Below are 27921 nucleotides of genomic sequence, written 5' to 3' on the forward strand. Positions count from 1 at the left end.
AAATCTGAAATTTTGGGGGAAAAATCTGAAATTTTGGGGAAAAAATCCAAAATTTGGGAATTTTGGGATGAAATCCTGAAATTTTGGGGGAAAAATCCGAATTTTTGGGGGGGTTGGGGCTTGAAATTTTTTTGGTTTTTATCCCAAATTTTGGGGGTTTTTATCCCAAATTTTTTCGTTTTTTATCCCAAATTTTTGGGTCTTTTTCCCAATTTTTGGCTTAATCCAAATTTTGGGAATTTTGGGGTTTTTTTTATCCCAAATTTTGGGGATTTTTTTTCCCCAAATTTCGGGATTTTTTCGTTTTTTATCCCAAATTTTTGGGTTTTTTTTTCCCAATTTTTGGTTTAATCCAAATTTTGGGAATTTTGGGGGGATTTTTTTCCCAAATTTTGGTTTTTTTATCCCAAATTTTGGGGTTTTCAGGAGGAGCTCGAGCACCTGAACGAGGCCAACGCTGAAATCAACAGAGGAGAAATGGAGCTGGATGTGAGTGGGGAACTGGGATGGACTGGGATAAACTGGGATAAACTGGGACAGACTGGGATGGACTGGGATAAACTGGGATGGACTGGGATAAACTGGGATAAACTGGGATAAACTGGGACGGACTGGGACAAACTGGGATGGACTGGGATAAACTGGGACACACTGGGCGGGACTGGGAATGGATTCGGATGGACTGGGATGAGCTGGGAGGTAACTGGAATAAACTGGTTTTACCAGTCCCAAACCAGTCCCAAACTGGTTCCCAATCTTTTCCCAGTCCAAACCATTCCAAACCAGTCCAAACCATCCCAAACCATCCCAAACCAGTCCCAAACTGGTTTCCAATTCCAAACCATTCCAAACCAGTCCAAACCATCCCAAACCAGTCCAAACCATTCCAAACCAGTCCCAAACCAGTCCAAACCAGTCCCAAACTGGTTTCCCAGTCCCAAACCATCCCAAACCAGTCCAAACCAGTCCCAAACTGGTTTTCCCATTCCAAACCAGTCCAATTCAGTCCAAACCATCCCAAACCATTCCAAACCATTCCAAACCATCCCAAACCAGTCCAAACCAGTCCAAACCATTCCAAACCATCCCAAACCAGTCCAAACCAGTCCAAACCAGTCCAAACCAATCCCAAACTGGTTTTCCCATCCCAAACCAGTCCAAACCAGTCCAAACCATCCCAAACCAGTCCAAACCATTCCAAACCAGTCCAAACCAGTCCCAAACTGGTTTCCCAGTCCCAAACTGGTTTTCCCATTCCAAACGAGTCCCAAACTGGTTTCCAATCCCAAACCCTTCCAAACCAGTCCAAACCATTCCAAACCAGTCCAAACCAGTCCCAACCATTCCGAACCAGTCCAAACCATCCCAAACCAGTCCAAACCAATCCCAAACTGGTTTTCCCATCCCAAACCAGTCCAAACCAGTCCAAACCATCCCAAACCAGTCCCAAACCATTCCAAACCATTCCAAACCATTCCAAACCAGTCCAAACCAGTCCAAACCATTCCAAACCAGTCCAAAACCATTCCAAACCAGTCCAAACCAGTCCCAACCATTCCGAACCAGTCCAAACCATCCCAAACCAGTCCCAAACTGGTTTCCCAGTCCCAAACCAGTCCAAACCATTCCGAACCAGTCCCAAACTGGTTTTCCCATCCCAAACCAGTCCAAACCAGTCCAAACCAGTCCCAAACCATTCCAAACCAGTCACAAACTGGTTCCCAGTCCCAAACCATCCCAAACCAGTCCAAACCATCCCAAACCAGTCCAAACCATTCCAAACCAGTCCAAACCATCCCAAACCATTCCGAACCATTCCAAACCAGTCCAAACTGGTTTCCCAGTCCCAAACCAGTCCAAACCAGTCCAAACTGGTTTTCCCATCCCAAACCAGTCCAAACCAGTCCAAACCAGTCCAAACCATTCCAAACCAGTCCAAAACCATTCCAAACCAGTCCAAACCAGTCCCAACCATTCCGAACCAGTCCAAACCATCCCAAACCAGTCCCAAACTGGTTTCCCAGTCCCAAACCATTCCAAACCAGTCCAAACCAGTCCAAACTGGTTTTCCCATCCCAAACCAGTCCAAACCAGTCCAAACCAGTCCAAACCAGTCCAAACCAATCCCAAACTGGTTTTCCCATCCCAAACCATTCGAAACCATCCCAAACCATTCCGAACCAGTCCAAACCAGTCCAAACCAGTTTGATTGTGTCTCCCCAGGCCGCCCGGTGCCGCTATCGCCGCGTGCTCTCGGAATCCGCCCGGAAATTGAATTCCCAGGGATCCCAGCTGGGAACCTGCATCGACAGAGCCCGGCCCTACTACGAGGCCAGGAGGAGAGCCAAGGAGGTGAGGGGGAAATGGGGGAAAAAATGGGGAAATTGGGAAAAAAAAAATGGGGAAAAATAAAAAAAAAATGGAGAAAATCGGTGGAGAAATGGGGAAAAAATCGGGAAAGAATTGGAAAAAAAAAGGAGAAAATCGGAGGAAAAATGGGGAAAAAATGGGGGAAAAAAAGGAAAAAAATTGGAGAAAAAATAGGGAAAAAAAGGAAAAAAATGGAGAAAATTGGTGGAAAAATTGGGAAAAAATAGGGAAAAATCGGAAAAAAAAAGGAGAAAATCGGAGGAAAAATGGGGAAAAAAATGGAGAAAAAATGGGGAAAAAAGGAAAAAAATGGATGAAAAATGGGGGGAAAAATGGGAAAAAATGGAGAAAATTGGAAGAAAAATGGGGAAAAAATGGGAAAAAAATTGGAAAAAAAAAGGAGAAAATCGGTGGAGAAATGGGGAAAAAATGGGGAAAAAAATGGAAAAAAATGGAGAAAATCGGTGGAAAAATGGGGAAAAAATGGGAAAAATTGGAGGAAAAATGGGAAAAAAATGGGGAAAAAATGGAAAAAAATGGATGAAAAATTGGGGGAAAAAATGGGGAAAAATGCAAAAAAAAAGGTGAAAATTGGAAGAAAAATGGGGAAAAAATAGGGAAAAAATCGGAAAACAAAAGGAGAAAATCGGTGGAAAAATTGGGAAAAAATGGGGAAAAAATGGAGAAAATTGGAGGAAAAAATGGGAAAAATTGGGGAAAAATTGGAGGAAAAAATGGGAAAAAATGGAAAAAAAAATGGGGAATAAATGGAGAAAATTGCTGGAAAAATGGGGAAAAAATGGGAAAAATTGGAGGAAAAATGGGAAAAAATGGGAATTTCCATCCACTACGAGGCCAGGAGGAGAGCCAAGGAGGTGAGGGGGAAATGGGGGGAAAAATGGGGAAGTTGGGAAAAAAAAACAAAAAAAAAGGAGAAAATCGGTGGAGAAATGGGGAAAATACGGGGGAAAAATGTGGGAAAAAATGGAGAAAATCGGAGGAAAAATGGGGAAAAAAATCCCAAAAAATTCTCTAAAAAATGTCATAAATTCCCCCAAAAAATCCAAAAAAATTCCCAAAAATTCCCCCAAAAAAATCACAAAAAATTCTCCAAATTCACTGAAAAAATCCCGAAAAATCACCAAAAATTCCACGAAAAATTCCCCCCAGAAAGGTGAAAAATTGCCTGAAAAATCCCAAAAATTCACCGAAAAGATCCCGAAAAAAGTCCAAAAAAACCGGAAAAACCCCGAAAAATTTACTGAAAAAAATCCCCGACAAATTCACCAAAAATTCACTGAAAACATCTGAAAAAATTCCCAAAAAATTCCAAAAAGTCCCCAAAAATTCACCGAAAAATCCCAAAAATTCCCCGAAAAATCCCAAAAATTCACTGAAAAAATCCCCGAAAAATCTCAGAAATTCACCCAAAAATTCACCAAAAAATAAAAAAAAATTTTTAAAAAACCCCAAAAATGCCCCGAAAAATCCCAAAAATTCACTGAAAAATCCCAAAAATTCACTGAAAAAATCCCCCAAAAATCCCAAAAGTTCACCCAAAAATTCACCAAAAAAATCCAAAAAAATTTAAAAAAACCCAAAAATTCGCTGAAAAAAATCCCCGAAAAATCCTGAAAATTCACCAAAAATTCACCGAAAAAATCCAAAAAAATTTTTAAAATCCCCAAAAATTCACTGAAAAAATCCCAAAAATTCACTATAAATTCACCAAAAAATCCTGAATAAAATCCCAAAAAAATCCTAAAAAATCCAAAAAAATCAGAAAAATTCACCGAAAAAATCCCTGAAAAATCCCAAAAAATTCACCAAAAATTCACCGAAAAATCCCAAAGAAATCCCAAAGAATCCCCAAAAAATCCCCAAAAAATCCCCATAACTCCCTGATAACTTCCCAATATTAATTTAATTTTAATTTTAATTTATTTCAGGCCCAGCAGGAGACTCAGCGCGCGGCGCTGCGTTACGAGCGCTGAACCTTCAAATCCCCCCAAAAAATCCCTGAAAAATCCCAAAAATTCACCAAAAAATCCCCGAAAAATCTCAAAAAATTCCCCAAAAAATCCCAGAAAATTCACCAAAAATTCACCAAAAAATCCCCCAAAAATCCCCCAAAAATCCTGAAAAATTCCCCAAGAAATCGCGAAAAATCCCCCAAAAATCCCAAAAATTCACCGAAAAAATCCCCGAAAAATCCCAAAAATTCACCAAAAAATCCCAAAAATTCACTGAAAAAATCCCAAAAATGCACTGAAAAAATCCCAAAAATTCACCATAAATTCACCAAAAAATCCTGAATAAAATCCCAAAAAAATCCAAAAAAGTCCAAAAAAATCAGAAAAATTCACCAAAAAAATCCCCGAAAAATCCCAAAAAATGCCCATAACTCCCCAATATTAATTTTAATTTTAATTTTAATTTTAATTTTAATTTAATTTATTGCAGGCCCAGCAGGAGACTCAGTGCGCGGCGCTGCGTTACGAGCGCTGAACCTTCCAATCCCCCCAAAAAATCCCGAAAAATTCCCCCAAAAATGCCCGAAAAAATCCCCAAAAAATCCCCAAAAAACCAGAAAAATTCACCGAAAAATCCTGAAAAAATCCCCGAAAAATCCCCAAAATTCACCAAATAATTCCCAAAAAATCACCGAAAAATCCCGAAAAATTCACTGAAAAATCCCAAAAATTCTCTGAAAAAATCCCCGAAAAATCCCAAAAATTCACAAAAAAATCCCAAAAATTCACCGAAAAAATCTCTGAAAAATCTCAAAAACTCACCCAAAAATTCACCGAAAAAATAAAAAAAAAATCCCAAAAAATGCCCAAAAAATCCCTGAAAAGATCCCAAAAATTCACCGAAAAAATCCCCGAAAAATCCCAAAAAATCCCAAATAAATCCCCAAAAATTCACCGAAAAAATCCAAATAAATAAAAAAAAAAAAAAAGAAAAATTCACCAAAAAAATCCCCGAAAAATCGCAAAAATTCACCGAAAAATCCAAAAAATTCACCGAAAAAATCTCCGAAAAATCCTGAAAAATTCACCGAAAAATCCCAAAAATTCACTGAAAAAATCCCCGAAAAATCCCAAAAATTCACCAAAAAATCCCAAAAAATCTCCGAAAAATTCCCCAAGAAATCGCGAAAAATCCCCAAAAAATCCCAAAAATTCACGAAAAAAATCCCCAAAATTCACCGAAAAAATCTCCGAAAAATCCCAAAAATTCACCAAAAAATCTTGATAAAATCCCCAAAAAAATCCTAAAAAATCACCAAAAAATCCCCAAAAAATCCCAAAAAATCCCAAAAAAATCCCAAAAAATCCCCATAACTCCCTGATAACTTCCCAATATTAATTTAATTTAAATTTTAATTTTATTTCAGGCCCAGCAGGAGACTCAGCGGGCGGCGCTGCGTTACGAGCGCTGAACCTTCCAATCCCCCCAAAAAATCCCTGAAAAATCCCAAAAATTCACCAAAAAATCCCCGAAAAATCTCAAAAAATTCCACAAAAAATCCCCAGAAAATTCACCAAAAATCCTGAAAAAATCCCCAAAAAATCCCGAAAATTCACAAAAAAATTCCCAAAAAATCCCCAAAAAATCCCCAAAAAATCCCAAAAATTCACGAAAAAAATCCCCAAAATTCACCGAAAAAATCTCCGAATAATCCCAAAAATTCACCAAAAAATCCCAAAAAATCCTGATAAAGTCCCCAAAAAAATCCTAAAAAATCACCGAAAAATCCCAAAAAAATCCCAAAAAAATCCTAAAAAATCCAAAAAAATCAGAAAAATTCACCGAAAAAATCCCCGAAAAATCCCGAAAAATCCCCATAACTCCCCAATATTAATTTTAATTTTAATTTTAATTTTAATTTTAATTTAACTTGCTCCAGGCCCAGCAGGAGACTCAGCGGGCGGCGCTGCGTTACGAGCGCGCCGTGGGGATGCACAACGCCGCCAGGGAAATGGTTCTGGTGGCAGAGCAGGGCCTGGGCTCGGCCAAAAATCGCCTGGACCCCACCTGGCAGGAGATGCTGAACCACGCCACCAGGAAGGTGGGAAAATCGGGGAAAAATTGGGGATTTTGGGGAAAAAAATTCGGGGAATTTTGGGGGAAAAATTGGGGAATTATGGGGGAAAAATTGGGAATTTTTGGAGAAAAAATGGGAGTTTTGGGGGAAAAAATTGGGGATTTTGGGGGGAAAAAGGAGGGAATTATGGGGGAAAAATTGGGAATTTTTGGAGAAAAAATGGGGATTTTTGGAGAAAAGATGAGGGAATTTTGGGGGAAAAATTGGGAATTTTTGGAGAAAAAATGGGGATTTTTGGAGAAAAAATGAGGGAATTTTGGGGGAAAAATTGGGAATTTTTGGAGAAAAAATGGGGATTTTTGGAGAAAAAATGAGGGAATTTTGGGGGAAAAATTGGGAATTTTTGGAGAAAAAATGGGAAGTTTCAGAGAAAAAATGAGGGAATTTTGGGGGAAAAATTGGGAGTTTTCAGGGAAAAATTGGGAATTTTTGGGGAAGAAATTGGGGATTCTACGGGAAAAAATTTGGGGAAATTTGGGGGAAAAATGAGGGAATTATGGGGAAAAATGGGGATTTTTCGGGGAAAAATTGAGGGAATTTTGGGGGGAAAATTGGGTATTTTGGGAAAAAAATTGGGAGTTTTGGGGGAAAAAACAAGGAAATTATGGGGAAAAAATTGGGAATTATGGGGGAAAAATTTGGGGATTTTGGGGGAAAAAATGAGGGAATTTTGGGAAAAAACGAGGGAATTATGGGGAAAAAATTGGGGATTTTGGGGGAAAAAATGAGGGAATTTTGGGAAGAAATGAGGGAATTATGGGGAAAAAATTGGGGATTTTGGGGGAAAAATCGTGAATTCTAGGGAAAAAAATTGGGAATTATGGGGGAAAAAATTGGGGATTTGGGGGGAAAAATGAGGGAATTATGGGGAAAAAATTGGGAATTATGGGGAAAAATTGAGGGTTTTAGGGGGTAAAAAAAGGGAATTTTGGGGAAAAAAATTGGGAATTATGGGGGAAAAATTGGGAATTTTGGGGAAAAAAAAAAATCGGGAATTTCGGGGGGGGTGAAAAATCGAGAATTTTGAGAAAATAAACCTGAAAACTTTGGGGGGAAAATAAATCTGGGAATTTTAGGCGGGAAAATAAATCTTGGAATTCCACCTTGAACCCCGAGCCCTCTCCGTATCAAACCCGGGCGATTTTCGAATTCCGTCGGATTAAAAAAAAAACAAAAAAACAAAAAAAACCAGAATATTTTTTTTTTTCCTTGAGAAAAAAATCTTTTTTCAGGAACATTCTTTAAATATTTTTTTGTGATTGTATTTTATTTTTTTTTTATTTTTTCCCCTCGAGGTGAACGAGGCGGAGCAGGAGCGGCTGAGCAGCGAGCGCGAGCACCGCGCCGTCACCCGGCGCTGCCACCAGGCCGAGGCCGACGTGCAGAGGCTCCAGAAATCCCTGAGGCGCGACATCGCCCGCAGCCGGCCCTACTTCGAGATGAAGGCACAGCTCAACCTCCGGCTCGAGGTACTGGGAGGGACTGGGAGCAACTGGGGAGGGGACTGGGAGAGGGACTGGGATCAGTTTCGGGCACTGGGAGTGGGATTAGAGGGCACTGGGAGCACTGGGAGTGGGGTTAAAGGGAATTGGGAGCACTGGGAGCACTGGGAGGGACTGGGATCAGTTTGGGGCACTGGGAGCCGGCCCTACTTCGAGATGAAGGCCCAGCTCAACCTCAGGCTCGAGGTACTGGGAGCACTGGGAGGGACTGGGGGAAGGATTGGGATCGGTTTGGAGCACTGGGAATGGGATTTGAGTGGGTACTGGGGGAACTGGGAGGGACTGGGATCAGTTTGGGGCACTGGGACCAGTAGGAGCCGGCCCTACTTCGAGATGAAGGCACAGCTCAATCTCAGACTGGAGGTACTGGGAGCACTGGGAGGGACTGGGAGGGACTGGGAGAGGGATTGGGATCAATTTGGAGCAGTGGGAATGGGATTAGAGGGAACTGGGAGCACTGGGAGGGACTGGGATCAGTTTGGGGCACTGGCAGCTGGCCCTACTTCGGGATGAAGGCACAGCTCAACCTCCGGCTCGAGGTACTGGGAGCACTGGGAGGGACTGGGAGGGACTGGGAGAGGGATTGGGATGAGTTTTGGGCAATGAGAATGGGATTAGAGGGCACTGGGAGCACTGGGAATGGGGTTAGAGTGGATACTGGGAGCACTGGGAGGGACTGGGAGGGACTGGGAGAGGGATTGAGACTGGTTTAGAGCAGTAGGATTTAGATTAGAGTGGATACTGGGGGAACTGGGAGCACTGGGAGGGACTGGGAGAGGGATTGGGATCGGTTTCGGGCACTGGGAATGGGATTTGAGTGGATACTGGGGGAACTGGGAGGGACTGGGAGCACTGGGAGAGGGGTTGAGATCAGTTTGGGGCACTGTGAGTGGGATTAGAGGGAACTGGGAACACTGGGAGGGACTGGGAGAGGGATTGGGATCAGTTTGGGGCACTGGCAGCCGGCCCTACTTCGAGATGAAGGCACAGCTCAACCTCAGGCTCGAGGTACTGGGAGCACTGGGAGGGACTGGGAGGGACTGGGAGAGGGATTGGGACCAGTTTGGAGTGGTAGGAATGGGATTAGAGTGGATACTGGGGTAACTGGGAGCACTGGGAGGGACTGGGAGAGGGATTGGGATCGGTTTCGGGCACTGGGAGTGGGATTAGAGGGAACTGGGAGCACTGGGAGCACTGGGAGGGACTGGGATCAGTTTGGAGCACTGGGAATGGGATAGAGTGGATACTGGGGGAACTGGGAGCACTGGGAATGGAATTAAAGGGAACTGGGAGCACTGGGAGCACTGGGAAAGAAAGATTTGGGAAAATCTTGGAAGTACTGGGAATACTGGGAGGGACTGGGAGGGTAACAGGGAGCACTGGGAGGGACTGGGAATACTGGAAGAGGGTCACTGGGACCAGTTTGGGCCCTGGGAATGGGATTAGAGGGAACTGGGAGCACTGGGAGCACTGGGAAAGAAAGATTTGAGAAAATCTTGGAAGTACTGGGAATACTGGGAGGGACTGGAGGGTAACTGGGAGCACTGGGAATACTGGGAGAGGATCACTGGGACCAGTTTGGAGCACTGGGAATTTTTAGGAATTTTTTGGGGGGTGAGAGAAATAAACACAAAATTTTATTTTTTTTTAATCGATTTTTACCCAAATTTTCGCCAAATTTTCACCGATTTTCACCGGGATTTTTTTAGGAAATTCCACGAAATTTCGGGAATTTTTTTTCCCGAATCCCAAATTTTTTTTTTTTTTTTTCTTTTTTTTTTTCCCCCAAGGAACACAAATCCCGGGTGAATTCCCTGGAATCGGCCGTGGCTCAGGCCAAGCTCCGTTATTCCGTTGCCCTTCGGAACCTGGAGCAGATCAGCGAGGAAATCCACGCCCGCAGATTCCAGAGAATCCTCCGGAAAAAAAAAACCCGGGAAAACCCCCTGGGGGCTGAGGAGGGGGGTGGTGGAACCCCCAAAAACGAAATTCCCGGAGAAATTCCCGGAATTCCGGCAGAAATTTCCGGAATTCCCGGTGAAGTTGCGGCGATTCCCGACGGGACGGGCGGAGAAATTCCCAGAATTCCCGGGGAAATTCCCAAAATTCCTGGAGAAATCCATAAAATTCCTGGAGAAATTCCCAAAATTCCTGGAGAAATTCCCAAAATTCCGGGAGAAATCCATAAAATTCCTGCGGAAATTCCCAAAATTCGGGAGAAATCGGCAGAACTCCCGGAGAAATTCCTGGAATTTCGGGTGAAATCCATAAAAGTTCGGGAGAAATTCCTGGGGAAAGCAGAATTCCTGGAATTCCTGGAGAAATTCCCGGAATTCCTGGAGAAATTCCCCGAGAAATCCATGGAATTCCTGGAGAAATTCCCAGAATTCCTGGCGCAATCCGTAAAATTCCTGGAGAAGTTGCTGGAATTCCCGGAGAAATCCATAAAATTCCAGGAGAAACGCCCAGAATTCCCAGAATTCCTGGAGAAATTCCCGAAGAAATCCCCAAAATTCCAGGAGAAATCCATAAAATCCCTGGAGAAATCCCCCGAATTCCAGGAAAGATCCATAAAATTCCCGGAGAAATCCCCAGAATTCCTGGCGAAATTCCCGGAATTTCAGAAGAAATTCCCAGAATTCCCGGAGAAATTCCCAGAATTCCCGGAGAAATTCCCAGAATTCCTGGAGAAATCCATAAAACTCCTGAAGAAGTTTCTGGAATTCCTGGAGAAATCCCTGGAATTCCCAGAGAAATTCCCAGAATTCCTGGAGAAATTCCCAGAATTCCTGGAGAAATTCCCGGAGAAATTCCCAGAATTCCACAAGAAATTCCCAGAATTCCTGGAATTCTTAGAGAAATCCCTGAAGAAATTCGTGGAATTCCCAGAGAAATCTCCAGAATTCCTGGACAAATCCATGAAATTCCGGGAGAAATTCCCGGAGAAATTCCCGGAGAAATTCCCGGAGAAATTTCGGGAATTCCCGGAGAAATTTCGGGAATTTCCGATGCCGGGGATTCGCTGTCGGTGCTGAGTTTACAAAGTTTCTCCTCCGACCTTCCCAAATTCGATTCCCTGGAACGTTTGTCGGGAATTTCGGGAATTTCGGGAATTTCGGGAATTCCCGACGCTCTCAGCCTCAACAGCGAAGAGTTGGGGGAGGGGAGGGAAAAACGGCGCCATTTTGGGCATCGCCGCAGCCTCAGCCTCTGATTTATTGGGATTTTTGGATTTTTGATTTTTATTTTTATTTTTATTTTATTTGTTTGGGTTCTGGGATTTTTTGGGATTTTTGGGGATTTTTTGGGGATTTTTGGGGATTTTTTTGGGGAATTTTTGGGGATTTTTGGGGGATTTTTTGGGGGGTTTTTGGGGATTTTTTGGGGATTTTTTGGGGGGTTTGGGGGGATTTTTTTGGGATTTTTTGGGGGGTTTTTTGGGTTTTTTGGGGATTTTTGGGGATTTTTTGGGGATTTTTTGGGGGGTTTCTGGGGATTTTTTGGGATTTTTTTGGGAATTTTTGGGATTTTCGGGGATTTTTTGGGGGGATTTTTTTGTGTTTTTTGGGGTTTTGGGGGGATTTTTTGGGGGGATTTTTTGGGGATTTTTGGGATTTTTTTAGAGATTTTTTGGGTTTTTGGGGGATTTTTTGGGGTTTTTGGGGGATTTTTGGGGATTTTTTGGGATTTTTTTAGGGATTTTTTGGGGGGATTTTTTGGGGATTTTTGGGGATTTTTTGGGGTTTTTTGGGATTTTTTTTGGAATTTTTGGGATTTTCGGGGATTTTTTGGGGATTTTTGGGGTTTTTTGGGGGTTTTTTGGGGGGATTTTTGGGGGGGATTTTTTGGTTTTTTGGGGGATTTTTTGGGGACTTTTTGGGGATTTGGGGGATTTTTTTTTTTGATTTTTTGGGGGATTTTTTTGTTTCTCTTTTGGTTTTTTGGCGGGGGATTTTTTTGGGATTTTTGGGGGATTTTTGGGTTTTTTTGGGGATTTTTGGGGGGTTTTTGGGGTTTTGGGGGGTTTTGGGGGGGGATTTTTTGGGGGTTTTTTGGGGATTTTGGGGAATTTTTTTGGGGTTTTTGGGGGGGATTTTTTGAGTTTTTTGGGGGTTTTTTGGGGATTTTGGGGGATTTTGGGGGTGGGATTTTTGGGGATTTTTGGGGGATTTTTTGGGATTTTTTTTGGGTTTTTGGGGGGGGGATTTTTTGGGGGGATTTGGGGGGATTTTTTGGGGGTTTTTTTGAGGTTTTTGGGGGGATTTTTTTGGTTTTTTGGGGGATTTTTGGGGGTTTTGGGGGGATTTTTTGGGATTTTTGGGTTTGGGGATTTTTGGGGTTTTTTTTGGTGGACTTTTGGGGATTTTTGGGGGTTTTGGGGGGATTTGGGGGGATTTTTGGGGGATTTTTGGGGGTTTTTGGGGGATTTTTTGGGGTTTTGGGGATTTTTTTCGGGGTTTTTTGTGGTTTGTTTTTTGGGGGTTTTTTAGGATTTTTTTTGGTTTTGGGGGGGGTTTTGTTTCTCTTTTGGTTTTTTTTCTTTTTGGGGTTTTTTGTTTTTTGTTTTTTTTCTTTTTTGGGGTTTTTTGGGGATTTTTGGGGGCGTTTTTTGGGGGTTTTTGTTTCTTCTTTGGGTTTTTTGGGGATTTTTTTTTGTTTGTTTGTTTTTTGGTGGGAGGGGTTGGAAATCTTGGAATTCCCAGCCGGAGTTCTGGGAGGGATTGAGAAATTCTTGGAGGATAATTCCAAGGGAATTTCATAAAAATTGTAGAAAATAATAAAAATAATTAAAATTTTCCAGGGAAATCTCAAGAAAATCCCCCCCCCCCCCCCAAAAAAAATTCCTGGAAAATCCCAAGGAAATCCCACAAAAATCCTAAAAAATTCCTGGAAAATTTAAAAAAATTCCTGGAAAAATCTCAAAATTCCCAAGGAAATCCCACAAAATTCTAGAAAATAATTTTTTGTGATTTTTTGGGGATTTTTTGGGAATTTTTGGGGGAATTTTTGGGGGGAATTTTGGGATTTTAGGGGGAGGGGCTGTGAATGAGAATCCCCCGGTTCGAGGCAGCCCCGGGAATTTTTGTGGATTTTTTTTTCCCTCAAAAAACTCTCCAAAAAAAATCTCAAAAATCCAAAAAAAATCCCAAAAAATAATAAAAAAAAAATCCCAAAAAATAAAAAAAAAATTCCCCCCAAAATCCCCCCAAAATCCCCAAAAATTTAAAAAAAAATCCCAAAACAATCCCAAAAAAATCCCACCAAAAAAAAAAAAAAAAAAAATTTAAAAAATCCCCCAAAAATGGCCAAAAAAAATCCCAAAAAATTTTAAAAAAATCCCAAAAAAATAAAAAAAAATCCCCCAAAAAAGTGCAAAAAAAATCCCAAAAAATTCCTGAAAAATCCCCAAAAAATCCCCCAAAAATCCTAAAAAAAAATCCCAAAAAATTAAAAAAAAAAATCCCCAAAATTCCTCCCTCCCTCCTCTCCGGAATTCCAAGAAATTTCAAAAATTTGGGAATTTGGGGGGGAAAAAAAAAAAAAAAAATCCCCCCCCCCCCAAAAAAAATTGTTGATATCAATAAAATTAATTCTTGTTGTAATTCTGGTTTTTCAAATCTTCATTTTCCTCCCCTTTATTTTTTTTTAGGATAATTCAAATTTTTTTAGGAATTTTTTTTAATTTTCTCTTTATTATTTTAGGGATTATTCCAAATTTTTTAGGAATTTTTTTGTGTTTTCCCCTTTTTTTTTTTTTTTTTTTTTTTTTAGGGATAATCCAAATTTTTTTGGATTTTTTTTAATAATTTTCCTTCATTTTCCATTCTTTTTCCCACTTTTCCCATTTCCACGTTTTTCCCACATTTTTCTGATTTTTTTCCATTTCTTCCCACATTTTTATTTCATTTTTTTCCATCAATTTTTCCCCATTTTTTTCCCCCATTTCCCAAATTTTTCCATAATTTAATTTAATTTAATTTATTTTCCATAATTTAATTTATTTTCCATAATTTAATTTTTTTTTAATTTTTAATTTAATTTTTTAATTTTTTTCTTTATTTTTCCATAATTTTCCTTTATTTTCCCACATTTTTCCACATTTCCCATTATTTTCACACACTTTTTTTTTTTCCATAATTTTATTTATTTTCCCATAATTTCCTTTATTTTCCCATCATTTCCCACATTTTTTCCTTCATTTTTCCATCATTTTCCCCAATTTTTTATCCATTCCCCATCAAAATCCTCCCAAATCCCACAATTCCCCGTTTTTCCCTTTTTTTTTTTATTTCCAATATTAAAAAAAAAAAAAAAAAATCATTTCCAGCCTCAATTCCCATTTTTTCCTGGAATCTTTTCCCTTTTTTTTCATTTTTATTTTTCATTTTTCCTCTCCCTCTTTTTCCCATTTTTTCCCTCTCCCACCCTGGGGAAAATCCCAAATTTTTTTTTTCTTTTTCCCACCCAAAAAAATTTTTTAAAAATCCCTAAAAAAAATAAAATAAAATTTAAAAAATCCCAAAATTCCCGAAAAAAAAAAAAAACGACGGCGCCGATTTCGGAATTTTTGGGGTCGACCAATCCCAGTTGGGCACTGGGAGCACTGGGAACCATGGAATGATGGGAATTCTTCACCTCCCCACTTAATTAATGAATTCACCCCTAATTAATTACAGAACCTTAATTAGTAACCAGAATTCAATGGGAACCAATGGAGACCAAGCCAAGGTTGGGTTTTGGAGTCGACCAATCCCAGTTGGGCACTGGGAGCGCTGGGAACCATGGAATGATGGGAATTCTTCACCTCCCCACTTAATTAATTAATGAAATCATCCCTAATTAATTAGAGATTGTTAATTAGACAGGAAAATGGAATGGGACCAATCCAAGGTTGGGTTTTGGCGTTGGCCAATCCCAGTTGGGCACTGGGAGCACTGGGAATGCTGGGAGCACTGGGAACCATGGAATGATGGGAATTCTTCACCTCCCCACTTAATTAATGAATTAATCCATCCCTAATTAATTAGTGATTGTTAATTAGTAATCAGAAGTCAATGGGAGTCAATGGAGGCCAAACCCAAGGTTGGGTTTTGGCGTTGGCCAATCCCAGTTGGGCACTGGGAGCACTGGGAGCACTGGGAACCATGGAATGATGGGAATTCTTCACCTCCACTTAATTAATGAATGAATCCATCCCTAATTAATTAGAGATCCTTAATTACCCATGAACATTGAATGGGACCAAGCCAAGGTTGGGTTTTGGCGTTGGCCAATCCCAGTTGGGCACTGGGAGCACTGGGAGCACTGGGAACCATGGAATGATGGGAATTCTTCACCTCCACTTAATTAATGAATGAATCCATCCCTAATTAATTAGAGAACCTTAATTACCCATGAACATTGAATGGGACCAAGCCAAGGTTGGGTTTTGGCGTTGGCCAATCCCAGTTGGGCACTGGGAGCACTGGGAGCACTGGGAATGCCGGGAACCACGGAACGCTGGCAATCCCCCATCCCCCAACCTCATTAACGACCAAACCCAACCCTCATTAATTAACAACCCCCCCCCCTCCCCCACACACCCACCACACGCTAATTACCCACCGACCCCGCCGGAAAACCCGGCAACGCCCGACCCGGCAACGCCAACGCCCACGGCAGCTCCAACGGCGCCGGCACCGCCGAGGAACCCGGGAACGCCGGGAACGCCAAAGCCGCCGGCGCCGGAACCGACGGCGACGAGGACGCGGCGACGACGCCGGAACCGACGACGGCGACGACGCCGGAACCGACGGCGCCGGAAGCGGCGCCGGCCTCGTCGGTTCTGCCGGCGGCGGCGTGGGTGCGCCGGTGCCGGTTGAGGTGGGAGCTGCGGCTGAAGCGTTTGCCGCAGTCGCGGCACTCGTAGGGCTTCTCGCCGGTGTGCACGCGCCGGTGGATGGTGAGCTCGGATTTCTGGATGAAGCTCTTGCCGCACTCGGCGCACTGGAAGGGTTTGTCGCCGCGGTGGATGCGCTGGTGCTTGATGAGGTTGGAGGAGACGCTGAAGCGTTTGCCGCACTCGCGGCACTTGTAGGGTTTCTCGCCGGTGTGCATGCGGCGGTGCTTGGTGAGGTCGGATTTTTGGATGAAACCTTTGGAGCACTCGGGGCATTTGTAAGGTTTGTCGCCCAGGTGAGTCCGTTGGTGTTTGACCAGGTTGGAGCGGACGCCGAAGGTTTTGCCGCACTCGTGGCACGCGTGGGGTTTCTCGCCCGTGTGCGTGCGCCGGTGCTTGGCCAGCGCCGAGTTCTGGCCGAAGGTTTTGCCGCACTCGGGGCAGGCGTGAGGCTTCCGGCACGTTTGAGTCGCTCCGTCCTTTAAATCCGAACCCAAATCCGAACCCGACCCCAAACCCGAACCCAAACCCGAACCCAAACCCAACCCCGACCCCAAACCCGCCCCGAACCCCAAATCCTCCCCCTCATTCTTCCCGCACTCCCCACATTTCTCCTCCCCCAAAACCCGCCGGCGTTTCTGGAAGTTTCTCCCGCTCCCTTTCCCGGTTTTGCCGCATTCCCGGCACGGCTCCCGATGGATTTTCCGGTGCCGCTCCAAATGGGAGCTTTGGGAGAAACTTTTGCCGCAGCTGCCGCAGCGGAAAGGTTTGTCCCCGACGTGGATCCTGCGGTGCCGATCCAAGTGGGAACTCCAAGAAAAACTTTTCCCGCATTCCCGGCACTCGTAAGGTTTGCCGGGAGCGTGGCCTCGCCGGTGCTGCGCCAACGCCGCCGCGGCGCCGAAACTCTTCCCGCATTCGCCGCATTTGTGCGGTTTCTCCGCCAGCTCGCGCCGGTTCGGGGCGGTTTGGGCGTTTTTCGGCTCCTCCTCGCCGCACTCGGCGCAACGCCCGCCGCGTTCCGGCATCGCCGCCGCCGTCGCCACCGCGGCGTGGGTTCGGCGATGCCGATCCAAATGGGAGCTCCAAGAGAAGCTCTTGCCGCACTCGGCGCACTCGTAGGGTTTCTCGCCGGTGTGAATCCTCCGGTGCCGCTCCAGGTGGGAATTCCAGTTGAAGCCTTTGCCGCAATCGCCGCATTTGTACGGTTTCTCCTCGGCGTGAAGCTTTTGGTGTTTCGCCAACGCCGAAGCCGCCGGGAAATTCTTCCCGCAGACCCCGCACCGGCACGGCGCCGCGACGCCGCCCCGGCTCCGTCGCTGCCGCGCCGGCGACGAGGCTTTCCCGCAGTCGGGACATTCGTAGGGATCGGCGCCGCCGCGCCGGCGAGGCGCCGGATCGACGCTCGAGCGCCAACTCTTGCCGCACTCGTGGCATTTGTGGGGCCGCTCGGAGCCGCCTCGGCGCCGTTTGGGCGACGCCAAAGCTTTGCCGCAGTCGCGGCACCGGAATTTTTTGGCTTTGCCCGGGCGTTTCGGTGGCGTTCGGAGGGATCCGCGTTCCGGTTCCGGAGTTTCGGGGCTCGCCGGGGGTTTGGGGGTGGCCGGAATTTCGGGTTTTTCCAAAGGGTCCGGAGGAGGCGAGGCCTCGGCGCGGGCGGTCGGAGAGGCCGGGGCGGCGTCTGCAGGGGGGGAGAAAGGGGGGCCTGGGGTGGGTTTGGGGGGTTTTGGGGAAAGTTTTTGGGGGGATTTTGGGAAATTTTGGGGTTCTGGGATGGGGTTTGGGGATTTTTTTGGGAGGGTTTGGGGTTTTTTGGGGAAATTTTTGGGGTCCTGGGATGGATTTGGGGTTTTTTTGGGAGGGTTTGGGGTTTTTTGGGGAATTTTTGGGGTCCTGGGATGGATTTGGGGTTTTTTTGGGGGGAAGTTTTTGGGGTTTGGGGGGGATTTTGGGGCCCAAACCCTCTCTTGGTTGGGTTGGCCAACTGGAAGATCCCAACCCTGTCTTGGCCAACTGGAAGATCCCAAACTCATTCTAGGTTGGGTTGATCAACTGGAAGATCCCAAACCCCATTTTGGCCAACTGGAAGATCCCCAACCCTGTCTTGGCCAATCTCAGCCAACTGAAAGATCCCACCCCAATCTTGGCCAACTGGAAGATGCCAACCCTGTCTTGGCCAAGCCCCGTTGACCAACTGGAAGATCCCAAACCCATTCTAGGTTGGGTTGGCCAACTGGAAGATCCCAAAACCTCTCATGGTTGAGTTGACCAACTGGAAGATCCCAACCCCGTCTTGGCCAAACCCCGTTGACCAACTGAAAGATCCCAAACCTTTTCTTGGTCTTGTTGGCCAACTGGAAGATCCCCAACCCCGTCTTAACCAACTGGAAGAGCTCAAACCCATTCTAGGTTGGGTTGACCAACTGGAAGATCCCAAACCCCATTTTGGCCAACTGGAAGATCCCAACCCCGTCTTGGCCAACTGGAAGATTCCACCCCAATCTTGGCCAACTGGAAGATGCCAACCCTGTCTTGGCCAAGCCCTGTTGACCAACTGGAAGATCCCAAACCCTCTCATGGTTGGATGGCCAACTGGAAGATCCCAACCCCGTCTTGGCCAACTGGAAGATCTCAAACCCATTCTAGGTTGGATTGGCCAACTGGAAGATCTCAAACCCTCTCATGGTTGAGTTGGCCAACTGGAAGATCCCAACCCCGTCTTGGCCAAACCCCGTTGGCCAATGGGAAGATCCCAAACCCATTTCTAGGTTGGGTTGACCAACTGGAAGATCCCAACCCCATTTTGGCCAACTGGAAGATCCCAACCCCCCCTTAACCAACTGGAAGATCCCAACCCCCTCTTGGCCAACTGGAAGATCCCAACCTCGTCTTGGCCAGTCTTGGCCAACTGGAAGATCCCACCCCCACCTTGGCCAACTGGAAGATCCCAACCCCCCCTTGGCCAACTGGAAGATCCCAACCCCGTCTTGGTTGAGTTGGCCAACTGGAAGATGCCACCCCCACCTTGACCAAGCCCCGTCGGTCTCCGCGGACTCACCGGCGCCGAGGCCTCGTCTCCGGTGCGATTCGGCGAAGGCGGTGATGCGCGGCCAACTGATGGCGATCTCCTCGGCTAATTAATTAAAAAAATTAATTAAAAACGCGATTAATTAAAAGCTCTATCGATTAAATACGAATTAATTTAAAAAAAAAAATTAATTAATTTCAATTTTTAGGGTTCCCAAATAAAGGAAAAATCCAAGAATTTTGGGGGCCTTACCCAAGGAAATGACGCTCTCGTAGCTCTCCTGCATTTTTTAATTTTTTTTTAATTTTCTATTTTTTTTTTTAATTTTATTTTTTGGGAAAAAAAATTTTTCCCAAATCCTTGGAATTCCAGCGGCTCCGGGTGGGATTTTGGGGTTCCTGGAAGAAGGGAAAAAAAAAAATTCTTAAATTTTGGGGTTTTTTTTTTCATATTTGGGATTTTTTAATTTTTATTTTTTAAGGGGGGATTTTTAAAGGGAATTTTAAAGGGATTTTTAAAGGGAATTTTATTTTTTTAAGGGAATTTTTTGGGGGATTTTTGGGGAATTTTTTTTTTTTAGGGAACAAAAATTTGGGGATCCTGGAGGAAGGGGAAAAAAAATTTCATAAATTTTGGGTGGTTTTTTTTTCATATTTGGGATTTTTTAATTTTTATTTTTTAAGGGGAGATTTTTAAAGGGAATTTTATTTTTTTTTTAGGGAATTTTTTTGGGGATTTTTTGGGAATTTTTTCAGGGAATTTTTTTTTTTTTAGGGAAAAAAAATTTGGGGATCCTGGAGGAAGGAAAAAAAAAATTCATAAATTTTGGGTTTTTTTTTTCATATTTGGGATTTTTTAATTTTTATTTTTTAAGAGGAGATTTTTAAAGGGAATTTTATTTTTTTTTAGGGGATTTTTTGGGGGATTTTTTGGGATTTTTTTTTTAGGGAAAAAAATTTGGGGATCCTGGAGGAAGGGAAAAAAAAATTCTGAAATTTTGGGGGTTTTTTTTCATATTTGGGATTTTTTAATTTTTATTTTTTAAGGGGGGATTTTTAAAGGGAATTTTATTTTTTGGGGGGAATTTTTTTAGGGGGGATTTTTTGGGGAATTTTTTTGGGGAATTTTTTTGGGAATTTTTTTAAGGAATTTTTTTTAAAGGGAATTTTTTTGGGGGGGAATTTTTTAGGGAATTTTTTAAGGGAACTTTTTTTAGGGAATTTTATTTTTTTAGGGAATTTTTTAAGGGAACTTTTTTTAGGGAATTTTTTTTTTTTAGGGAATTTTTTTAGGGAGTTTTTAAGGGAAATTTTTTTTTTTTTTTAGGGAATTTTTTTGGGGAAAATTTTTTTTAGGGAATTTTTGGGGGGAAATTTTTTTGGGAATTATTTTAGGAATTTTTGGGGGGGTCAGAGACTCTAAAAAAAAAAAAAAAATTAAAAAAAAAATTCCCACCTTTATTCCCACCCTTAATCCCGATTTTCCAAATTTTGGGAAGGGTTTAAAGAAGGATTTGGGGTTTCCATGGAGGAAAAAAAAAATCCAGGGAGTGAAAGGGTTAAAAAAAAATTTAAAAATTAAAAAAAAAAAATTTTTGAATGGAGGGTGGTGGGATTTAAAAAAAAAAATTAAAAATTAAAAATGGGAATAAAATGGGAATAAAAAAGGGGGGGGGATAGGAATAAAAATGGGAATAAAAAGGGGAAAAAATTGGAATAAAAAGAGGGAAAAATGGGAATAAAAAGGAGAAAAAAATGGGAAAAAATGGGAATAAAAAGGGGAAAAATGGGAATAAAAGGGGGAATAAAGGGGAATAAAAAGTGGAATAAAATGGGAATAAAAAGGGAAAAAATGGGAATAAAATGGGGGGAAATGGGAATAAAAAGGGGGAAAATGGGAATAAAAAGGGGGGGAATGGGAAAAGAAAGGGGGAAAAATCAGGAATAAAAAGGAAAATAAAAAGGAAAAAAAAGGTGGGGAAAAATGGGGGAAAAAAGGGAAAAAAGGGGGGGAAAAATGGGAATAAAAAGGGGGAAAAGGGGGGGAAAAAAAAGGGAAAAATGGGAAATAAAAGAGGGAAAGACCGCGAGGAAAATGGGAATAAAAAAGGGGGGAAAAAAGGGAAATAAGAAAACAAAAAAAAAAAAAAAACGGGAATAAAAGGGGGGATAAAATCAGGGATGGGGAAATGGATGAAAAACCCGAAAATCGCGATAAAAAATGGGGAAAAAACGGGAAAAAATCGGATTAAAAATGAATAAAATCGGAATAAAAACGAATAAAATCGGAATAAAAATGGAGTCGCACAATCCGGGGCTCCGAGGAGAAGGAAAAATCCGAATAAAAAAAAAAACACCCAAAAACCGGCGAATTTTGGGGGTAAAAAAATAAAAAATAAAAAGCGGATTTGGGAATGGGGGAAGGCGGAAAAAAAAAAAAAAAAAAAATCCTGGAATTGGAAGGGTTAAAAATCCGAGGGGGGATTGCTGGGAATTTTTTTTTTTTTTTTTTTTCTTCCTCTTCTCCTCCTCCTCCTCCTCCCCCCTTTTTATTATTTTTTTTTTTTTTTAATAATTTTAATTAATTTAATTTTTTGTTGTTGTTGTTGTCGTCGGAGGGGCGCGGTCAGGTGAGGACGTTTTGGGTTTTTTTTTTTAATTTTTTTTGGGTTAAAAAAATGAAAATAAATTCAATTTAATTACCTGGAAAAAGCTGGAACAGCGTTGAGGGAGAGGGATAAAATAATAAAAGAATAAATAAATTTAATTAAAAGGGGATTTTTTTTTTTTTTAGGGGTGGGAAAAGGGGGGTTTGGGGGTTTAAAAAAAAAAAAAAATGAATTAAATAAAATTTGGGAAAAATGGAGGGGGAGGGGAGGGTGTTGCACGTCGGCTCCGTGATCGCAGAACACACAGGAAGAGGTTGGGACAAAAAAAAATAAAAAAAAAAAATAAATTATAAAAATAAATAAATAAAAAAATCAAAAATCCGGGAATTCGGCGAAAAAAAAAAAAAAAAATGAGAGGGAGGAGAAAAAAAAAAAAAAAAAAAAACCGGAACAAGAGATCGGAGGGGGAAAAAAAAAAAAAATCCGGGAAGAAAAAGGAAAAAAAAAAAAATTTTGATTTTTTTTTTTTTAAAAAAAGGGGGGAAAAAAAAATCGGATTTAAGGGTGGGTGGGGGAGGGGAAATTCCTGAATTTTTTTTTTTTTTTTTTTTTTTGGGAATTTGGGGGTGGGGGAGGGGAGGCGGAGACGCCGCGGCTTTGTCCCGGTGGGGTGGGGGAGGGGAAATTTTGGGGGGAATTTTTTTGGGGGGATTTTGGGAATTTTTTTGGGTGGGGAATCGGCCCGGGGGGGTTCGGGGGGAAAAATGGGAATTTTTGGGGGTTAATTAAGGGAAAAATGCGATTTTTTTGTGGTTTAATTAATGGAAAAATGGGATTTTTTTGTGGTTTAATTAATGGAAAAATGGGATTTTTTCGTGCTTTAATTAAGGGGAAAATGCGGATTTTGGGGGGGTTAATTAATGGAAAAATGGGGATTTTGGGGGATTAATTAATGGAAAAAATGGGATTTTTTTCGTGCTTTAATTAAGGGGGAAATGCGGATATTGGGGGGGTTAATTAATGGAAAAATGCGATTTTTTCGTGCTTTAATTAAGGGCAAAATGGGGATTTTTTTCGTGCTTTAATTAATGGAAAAATGGGGATTTTTGGGGGGGGTTAATTAATGGAAAAATGAGATTTTTTTGTGGTTTAATTAATGGAAAAATGAGATTTTGGGGGGGGTTAATTAATGGAAAAATGCGATTTTTTCGTGCTTTAATTAATGGAAAAATGAGATTTTGGGGGGATTAATTAATGGAAAAAATGGGATTTTTTTCGTGCTTTAATTAAGGGGGAAATGCGGATTTTGGGGGGGGTTAATTAATGGAAAAATGGGATTTTTTCGTGGTTTAATTAATGGAAAAATGGGATTTTGGGGGGGTTTAATTAATGGAAAAATGGGGATTTTGGGGGGATTAATTAATGAAAAAAAATGCGATTTTTTTGGTTCTTTAATTAAGGGGAAAATGCGGATTTTGGGGGGGTTAATTAATGGAAAAATGCGATTTTTGGGTGCTTTAATTAAGGGAAAAATGAGAATTTTGGGGGGGTTAATTAAGGGGAAAATGGAGATTTTAGGGGGGGGTAATTAGTGGAAAAATTGAGATTTTGGGGGGGGGTTAATTAATGGAAAAATGGGATTTTTGGGGGGTTTAATTAATGAAAAAAATGGGAATTTTGGGGGGGTTAATTAATGAAAAATGGGGAATTTTGGGGTGCTTTAATTCCTGGAATTTTAGGGCCTGGAATTTTTTTTGGGGGGGGGTATAGAGGCCGGAATTTTTATTTTTATTTTTATTTTTATTTTTATTTTATTTTTATTTTTATTTTTATTTTTATTTTTATTATTTTGCATTTTTATTTTTATTTTTATTTACATTTATATTTTTATTTGTATTTGTATTATTTTGCATTTTTATTTTTATTTTTAATTTTAATTTTTAGTTCTTATTTTTCATTTTCCAGGATTTTTTCCATGGATCCCTGGGAGGAGGAGGAGGAGGAGGAGGAGGAGGAGCCGGAAGTGATTTTTGGGGATGAGGAAGAAGAGGAGGAGGAAAATCCCAACGGAATCCAGGGTGAGTTTGGGAAAAGAGGGAAAAATCCCCAAAATCCCAAAAATCAATCCCCAAAATCCCAAAAATAAACCCCAAAAATCCCCAAAATAAACCCCCAAAATCCCATAAATAAATCCCAAAAATTCCATTAAAAATCCCATAAATAAACCCCGAAATCCCAAAAATAAATTTCATAAATCACATTTAAAATCCCATAAATAAACACCAAAAATCCCATAAATAAATTCCTTAAATCCCATTAAAAATCCCATAAATAAATCCCCAAAAATCCCATAAATAAACCCCAAAATCCCAAAAATAAACCCAAAAAATCCCCAAAATAAATCCCCAAAATCCCATAAATAAATCCTCAAAAATCCCATAAATAAATTCCTTAAATCCCATTAAAAATCTCATAAATAAATCCCAAAAATTCCATTAAAAATCCCAGAAATAAATTCCATAAATCCCATTAAAAATCCCACAAAATAATTCCATAAATCTCATTAAAAATCCCAGAAATAAATCACAAAAATCCCATTAAAAGTCCCAAAAATAAATTTCGTAAATCACATTTAAAATCCCATAAATAAATCCCAAAAATCTTATTAAAAATCCCATAAATAAACACCAAAAATCCCATAAATTCCATAAATCCCGTAAATAAATTCAATATATCCAATTAAAAATCCCATATATAAATCCCAGAAATCCCATAAATAAATCCCATTAAAAAGTCCCATAAAATAATTCCTTAAATCCCATTAAAAATCCTATAAATAAATTCCATAAATCCCATTAAAAATGCCATAAAATAATTCCATAAATCCCATAAATAAATCCCATAAATACCATTAAAAATCCCATAAAATAATTCATTAAGTCCCATTTTAAAATCCCATAAATTAATTCCAAAATCTCATAAATTCAATAAATCCCATTAGAAATCCCATACAATAATTCCTTAAATCCCATTTAAAAATCCCACTAATAAATCCCAAAAATCTTATTAAAAATCCCATAAAATAATTCCATAAATCCCATTAAAAATCCCGTAAAATAATTCCTTAAATTCCATTTGAAAATCCCATAAATAAACCGCAAAAATCCCATTAAAAATCCCAATAAATAAATCCCCAAAATCCCATAAATAAATTTAATAAATCCCATTAAAAGTCCCACAAATAAATTGAATAAATCCCATTAGAAATCCCATAAATAAATTCCTTAAATCCCATTAAAAATCCCATAAATAAATTCCAAAAATCCCATTATAAGTCCCATAAAAGAATTCCTTAAATCCCATTAAAAATCCCATAAATAAATTCCTTAAATCCCATTAGAAATCCCATAAATAAATTCAATAAATCCCATTAGAAATCCCATAAATAAATTCCTTAAATCCCATTAAAAATCCCATTAAAAAATCCCAAAAATCCCATAAATAAATTCAATAAATCCCATAAATAAATTCCATAAATCCCATTAAAAATCCCATAAAATAATACTAAAAGTCCCCAAAAAATCCCCTAAATAAACACCAAAAATCCCCTAAATAAACACCAAAAATCCCATTAAAAGTCCCATAAAATAATTCCATAAATCCCATTAAAAATCCCATAAATAAATTCCAAATATTCCATTAAAAATCCCACAAATATATTGCATAAATCCCATTAAAAATCCCATCAATAAATTCAATAAATCCCATTCAAAATCCCATAAAGAAATCCCAAAAATCCCATTAAAAGTCCCATAAAATAATTCCTTAAATCCCATTAAAAATCCCATTAATAAATTCCTTAAATCCCATTAAAAATCCCATACATAAATTCAATAAATCCCATTAAAAATCTCATAAATAAATCCCATAAATCTCATTAAAAATCCCATAAATAAATCCCCAAAGTCCCATAAATAAATCCCAAAATTCCCATTAAAAATCCCATAAAATAATACTAAAAGTCCCAAAAAAATCCCATAAATAAACACCAAAAATCCCATTAAAAATCCAATAAAAGAATTCCATAAATCCCATTAAAAATCCCATAAATAAATTCAATAAATCCCATTCAAAATCCCATAAAGAAATCCCAAAAATCCCATAAATAAATCCCAAAAATCCCATAAATAAATCCCATAAATCTCATTAAAAATCCCATAAATAAATCACAAAAATCCCATTAAAAGTCCCATAAAATAATTCCTTAAATCCCATTCAAAATCCCATAAATAAATCCCGAAAAATCCCATTAAAAATCCCATAAAATAATTCCATAAATCCCATTAAAAATCCCATAAAATAATACAAAAATCCCCAAAAAATCCCATAAATAAACACCAAAAATCCCATAAATAAACACCAAAAATCCCATTAAAAATCCAATAAAAGAATTCCATAAATCCCATTAAAAATCCCATAAATAAATTCAATAAATCCCATTCAAAATCCCATAAAGAAATCCCAAAAATCCCATAAATAAATCCCAAAAATCCCATTTGAAATCCCATAAATAAATTCCATAAATCCGCATAAATGAATCCCATAAAATCCACCAAAAAATTGGGGGGGAAAATGACACAAAAAATGGGAAAAAAATCCATTAAAAATGGAGTAAAACCCCACCCAAAATGCAGAAAAATCCACCAAAACGGTGAAAAAAGCCATTAAAAAAATTAGTCTAAATCCATAAAAACGTGTAGAAAAATCCACAAAAGTGGTGAAAAAATCCATTAAAAAATGAGTAAAAATCCCACTCAAAATGCAAAACAATCCACCAAAAATGCCAAAAAAATCCACAAAAAATGAGTAAAATCAACAAAAAAATGGTGAAAAAATCCATTAAAAAAATGAGTAAAAACCCACTCAAAATGCAAAAAAATCCACAAAAAATGATGAAAAAATCCATTAAAAATGGAGTAAAAACCCACCCAAAATGCAGAAAAAGCCACCAAAAATAATGAAAAAATCCATTAAAAAATGAGTAAAAATCCATAAAAATAGGGGGAAAAAATCCCTAAAAAATGGTGAAAAAACCCACTAAAAAAATGCATAAAAACCCATAAAAATCAGGGAAAAAAAACCCAAAAAAACGCCAAAAAATCCCACAAAACCTCTCCAAACCCCCCCAAAAACCCCGAAAAAAACCCAAAAAACCCAAAAATTCCCATTTTTTTTCCCCCTTCAGGACCCTTTCATTCCCACCCCCCTTTCCCTCCTCCCTCCCAACCTTCGACTCCTCATCCCGAAACTTTCCTCCGGACCCCTCTGGTCCCGCCGGAACCTTCCGGAAAAACCCGGAAAAAACCCCAAAATCTCCCGATTGCCCCCAAATTCTCCAACCTCAAGAGCCTCTCCCTTCACCGCCCCGGCCACCGATGCCCCGAGTGCGGCAAAACCTTCGCTTGCCGATCTCATTTCGCCAAACACCGGCGCACCCACACCCGGCGAGAAACCGTTCCGCTGCCTCCGCTGCGGCAAAACCTTCAACGTCTCCTCCAACCTTTACCGGCACCAACGCGGCCACGGCGACGCCGAGGAGTCGTCGCCGTTGCCGGATTTCGGTTGGGAGTCGTCGCCGTCGTCGTCGCCGGATTTCGGTTCGGGGCCGGCGTCGCGGCGCGGCGGCGGCGGCGCGGCGGCGGCGAGCGCCGGCGATTTGCCGTTCCGCTGCGGCGACTGCGGCAAAGGTTTTTGGTGGAGCTCCCATTGGTTGAGGCACCGGCGCGTTCACACCGGCGAGAAGCCGTACGAGTGCGGCGAGTGCGGCAAGAGCTTCTCCAGGAGTTCCCACCTCTACCGGCACCAACGCGGCCACGCCGGCGAGCGCTCGTACATCTGCACCTACTGCGGCCGCAGTTTCGGCAGCATCCTCCATTTCCAGCGCCACCAAGGCACCCACACGGGCCTGAGGCCTTACAAGTGCTCGCTGTGCCGAAAAAGCTTCGGCGACGCGCCGGCCTTGGTGAAGCACCAACGGCTCCACCTGGCCGAGGGGCGCCGGCAAAGCTCGGGCGCCGAGAAGCCGTACCGGTGCGGAGACTGCGGGAAGAGTTTTTCATGGAGTTCCCACTGGGAGAGGCACCAGAGGATTCACACGGGCGAGAAGCCCTACGAGTGCGGCGAGTGCGGCAAAAGTTTCGGCAGGACGTCGCACCTGTACCGGCACCAGAGGACGCACGCCGGCGGCCGGCCCCACGTGTGCGGCGAGTGCGGGAAAAGCTTCAACTCCACGCTGCACTTCCAGAAACACCAACGGGCGCACGGAGACGCCGGGGGAAGGGGAAGGAGGGGAGAGGGAGGGGGAGATCCGAAGGATCCGGCACCGGCACCGGCACCGAAGAGGAGAAGGGAGGATTCGGAAGA

The 27921-nt window shown here is 41.4% G+C and overlaps 2 protein-coding genes across 6 annotated transcripts; one reads left to right on the forward strand and one right to left on the reverse strand.

The window, feature by feature from the left end:
• Positions 1-426: 426 nt before the first annotated feature.
• LOC106863334 (uncharacterized) lies at positions 427-11317 on the forward strand (the record flags this gene model as incomplete). The annotated part of the gene is given in 6 exon segments (XM_088157450.1): positions 427-489; positions 2224-2352; positions 6284-6445; positions 7777-7950; positions 9774-9951; positions 10485-11317. Coding segments are annotated over 6 exon segments (1419 nt in total), but the record flags the coding sequence as incomplete, so codon positions are not given.
• A 1622-nt stretch (positions 11318-12939) lies between these two features.
• LOC106863335 (uncharacterized) lies at positions 12940-21854 on the reverse strand. 5 transcript variants are annotated; one of them, XR_015799728.1, is made up of 4 exons: positions 19143-21409; positions 18921-18995; positions 15152-17543; positions 12940-14619 (listed from the first exon to the last, which is right to left on the reverse strand). XR_015799728.1 is itself a non-coding variant. In XM_088157462.1 (4 exons), exons 2-4 carry the CDS (start codon positions 19174-19176, stop codon positions 15577-15579), a joined length of 2076 nt encoding a protein of 691 aa, XP_088013588.1. In that variant the 5' UTR covers positions 19177-19288; positions 21593-21854; the 3' UTR covers positions 12940-15576. The 5 variants fall into 5 exon arrangements, 2 of the variants coding, with proteins under 2 accessions (XP_088013588.1, XP_088013587.1); XR_015799727.1 differs by having other exon boundaries at positions 12940-14788; XR_015799726.1 differs by having other exon boundaries at positions 14969-17543.
• Positions 21855-27921: the final 6067 nt, after the last annotated feature.

The sequence above is a fragment of the Sturnus vulgaris genome (assembly GCF_052056855.1).
Source record: "Sturnus vulgaris isolate bStuVul1 chromosome 38 unlocalized genomic scaffold, bStuVul1.hap1 SUPER_38_unloc_1, whole genome shotgun sequence".
In the NCBI taxonomy this organism is placed as follows: domain Eukaryota; kingdom Metazoa; phylum Chordata; class Aves; order Passeriformes; family Sturnidae; genus Sturnus; species Sturnus vulgaris.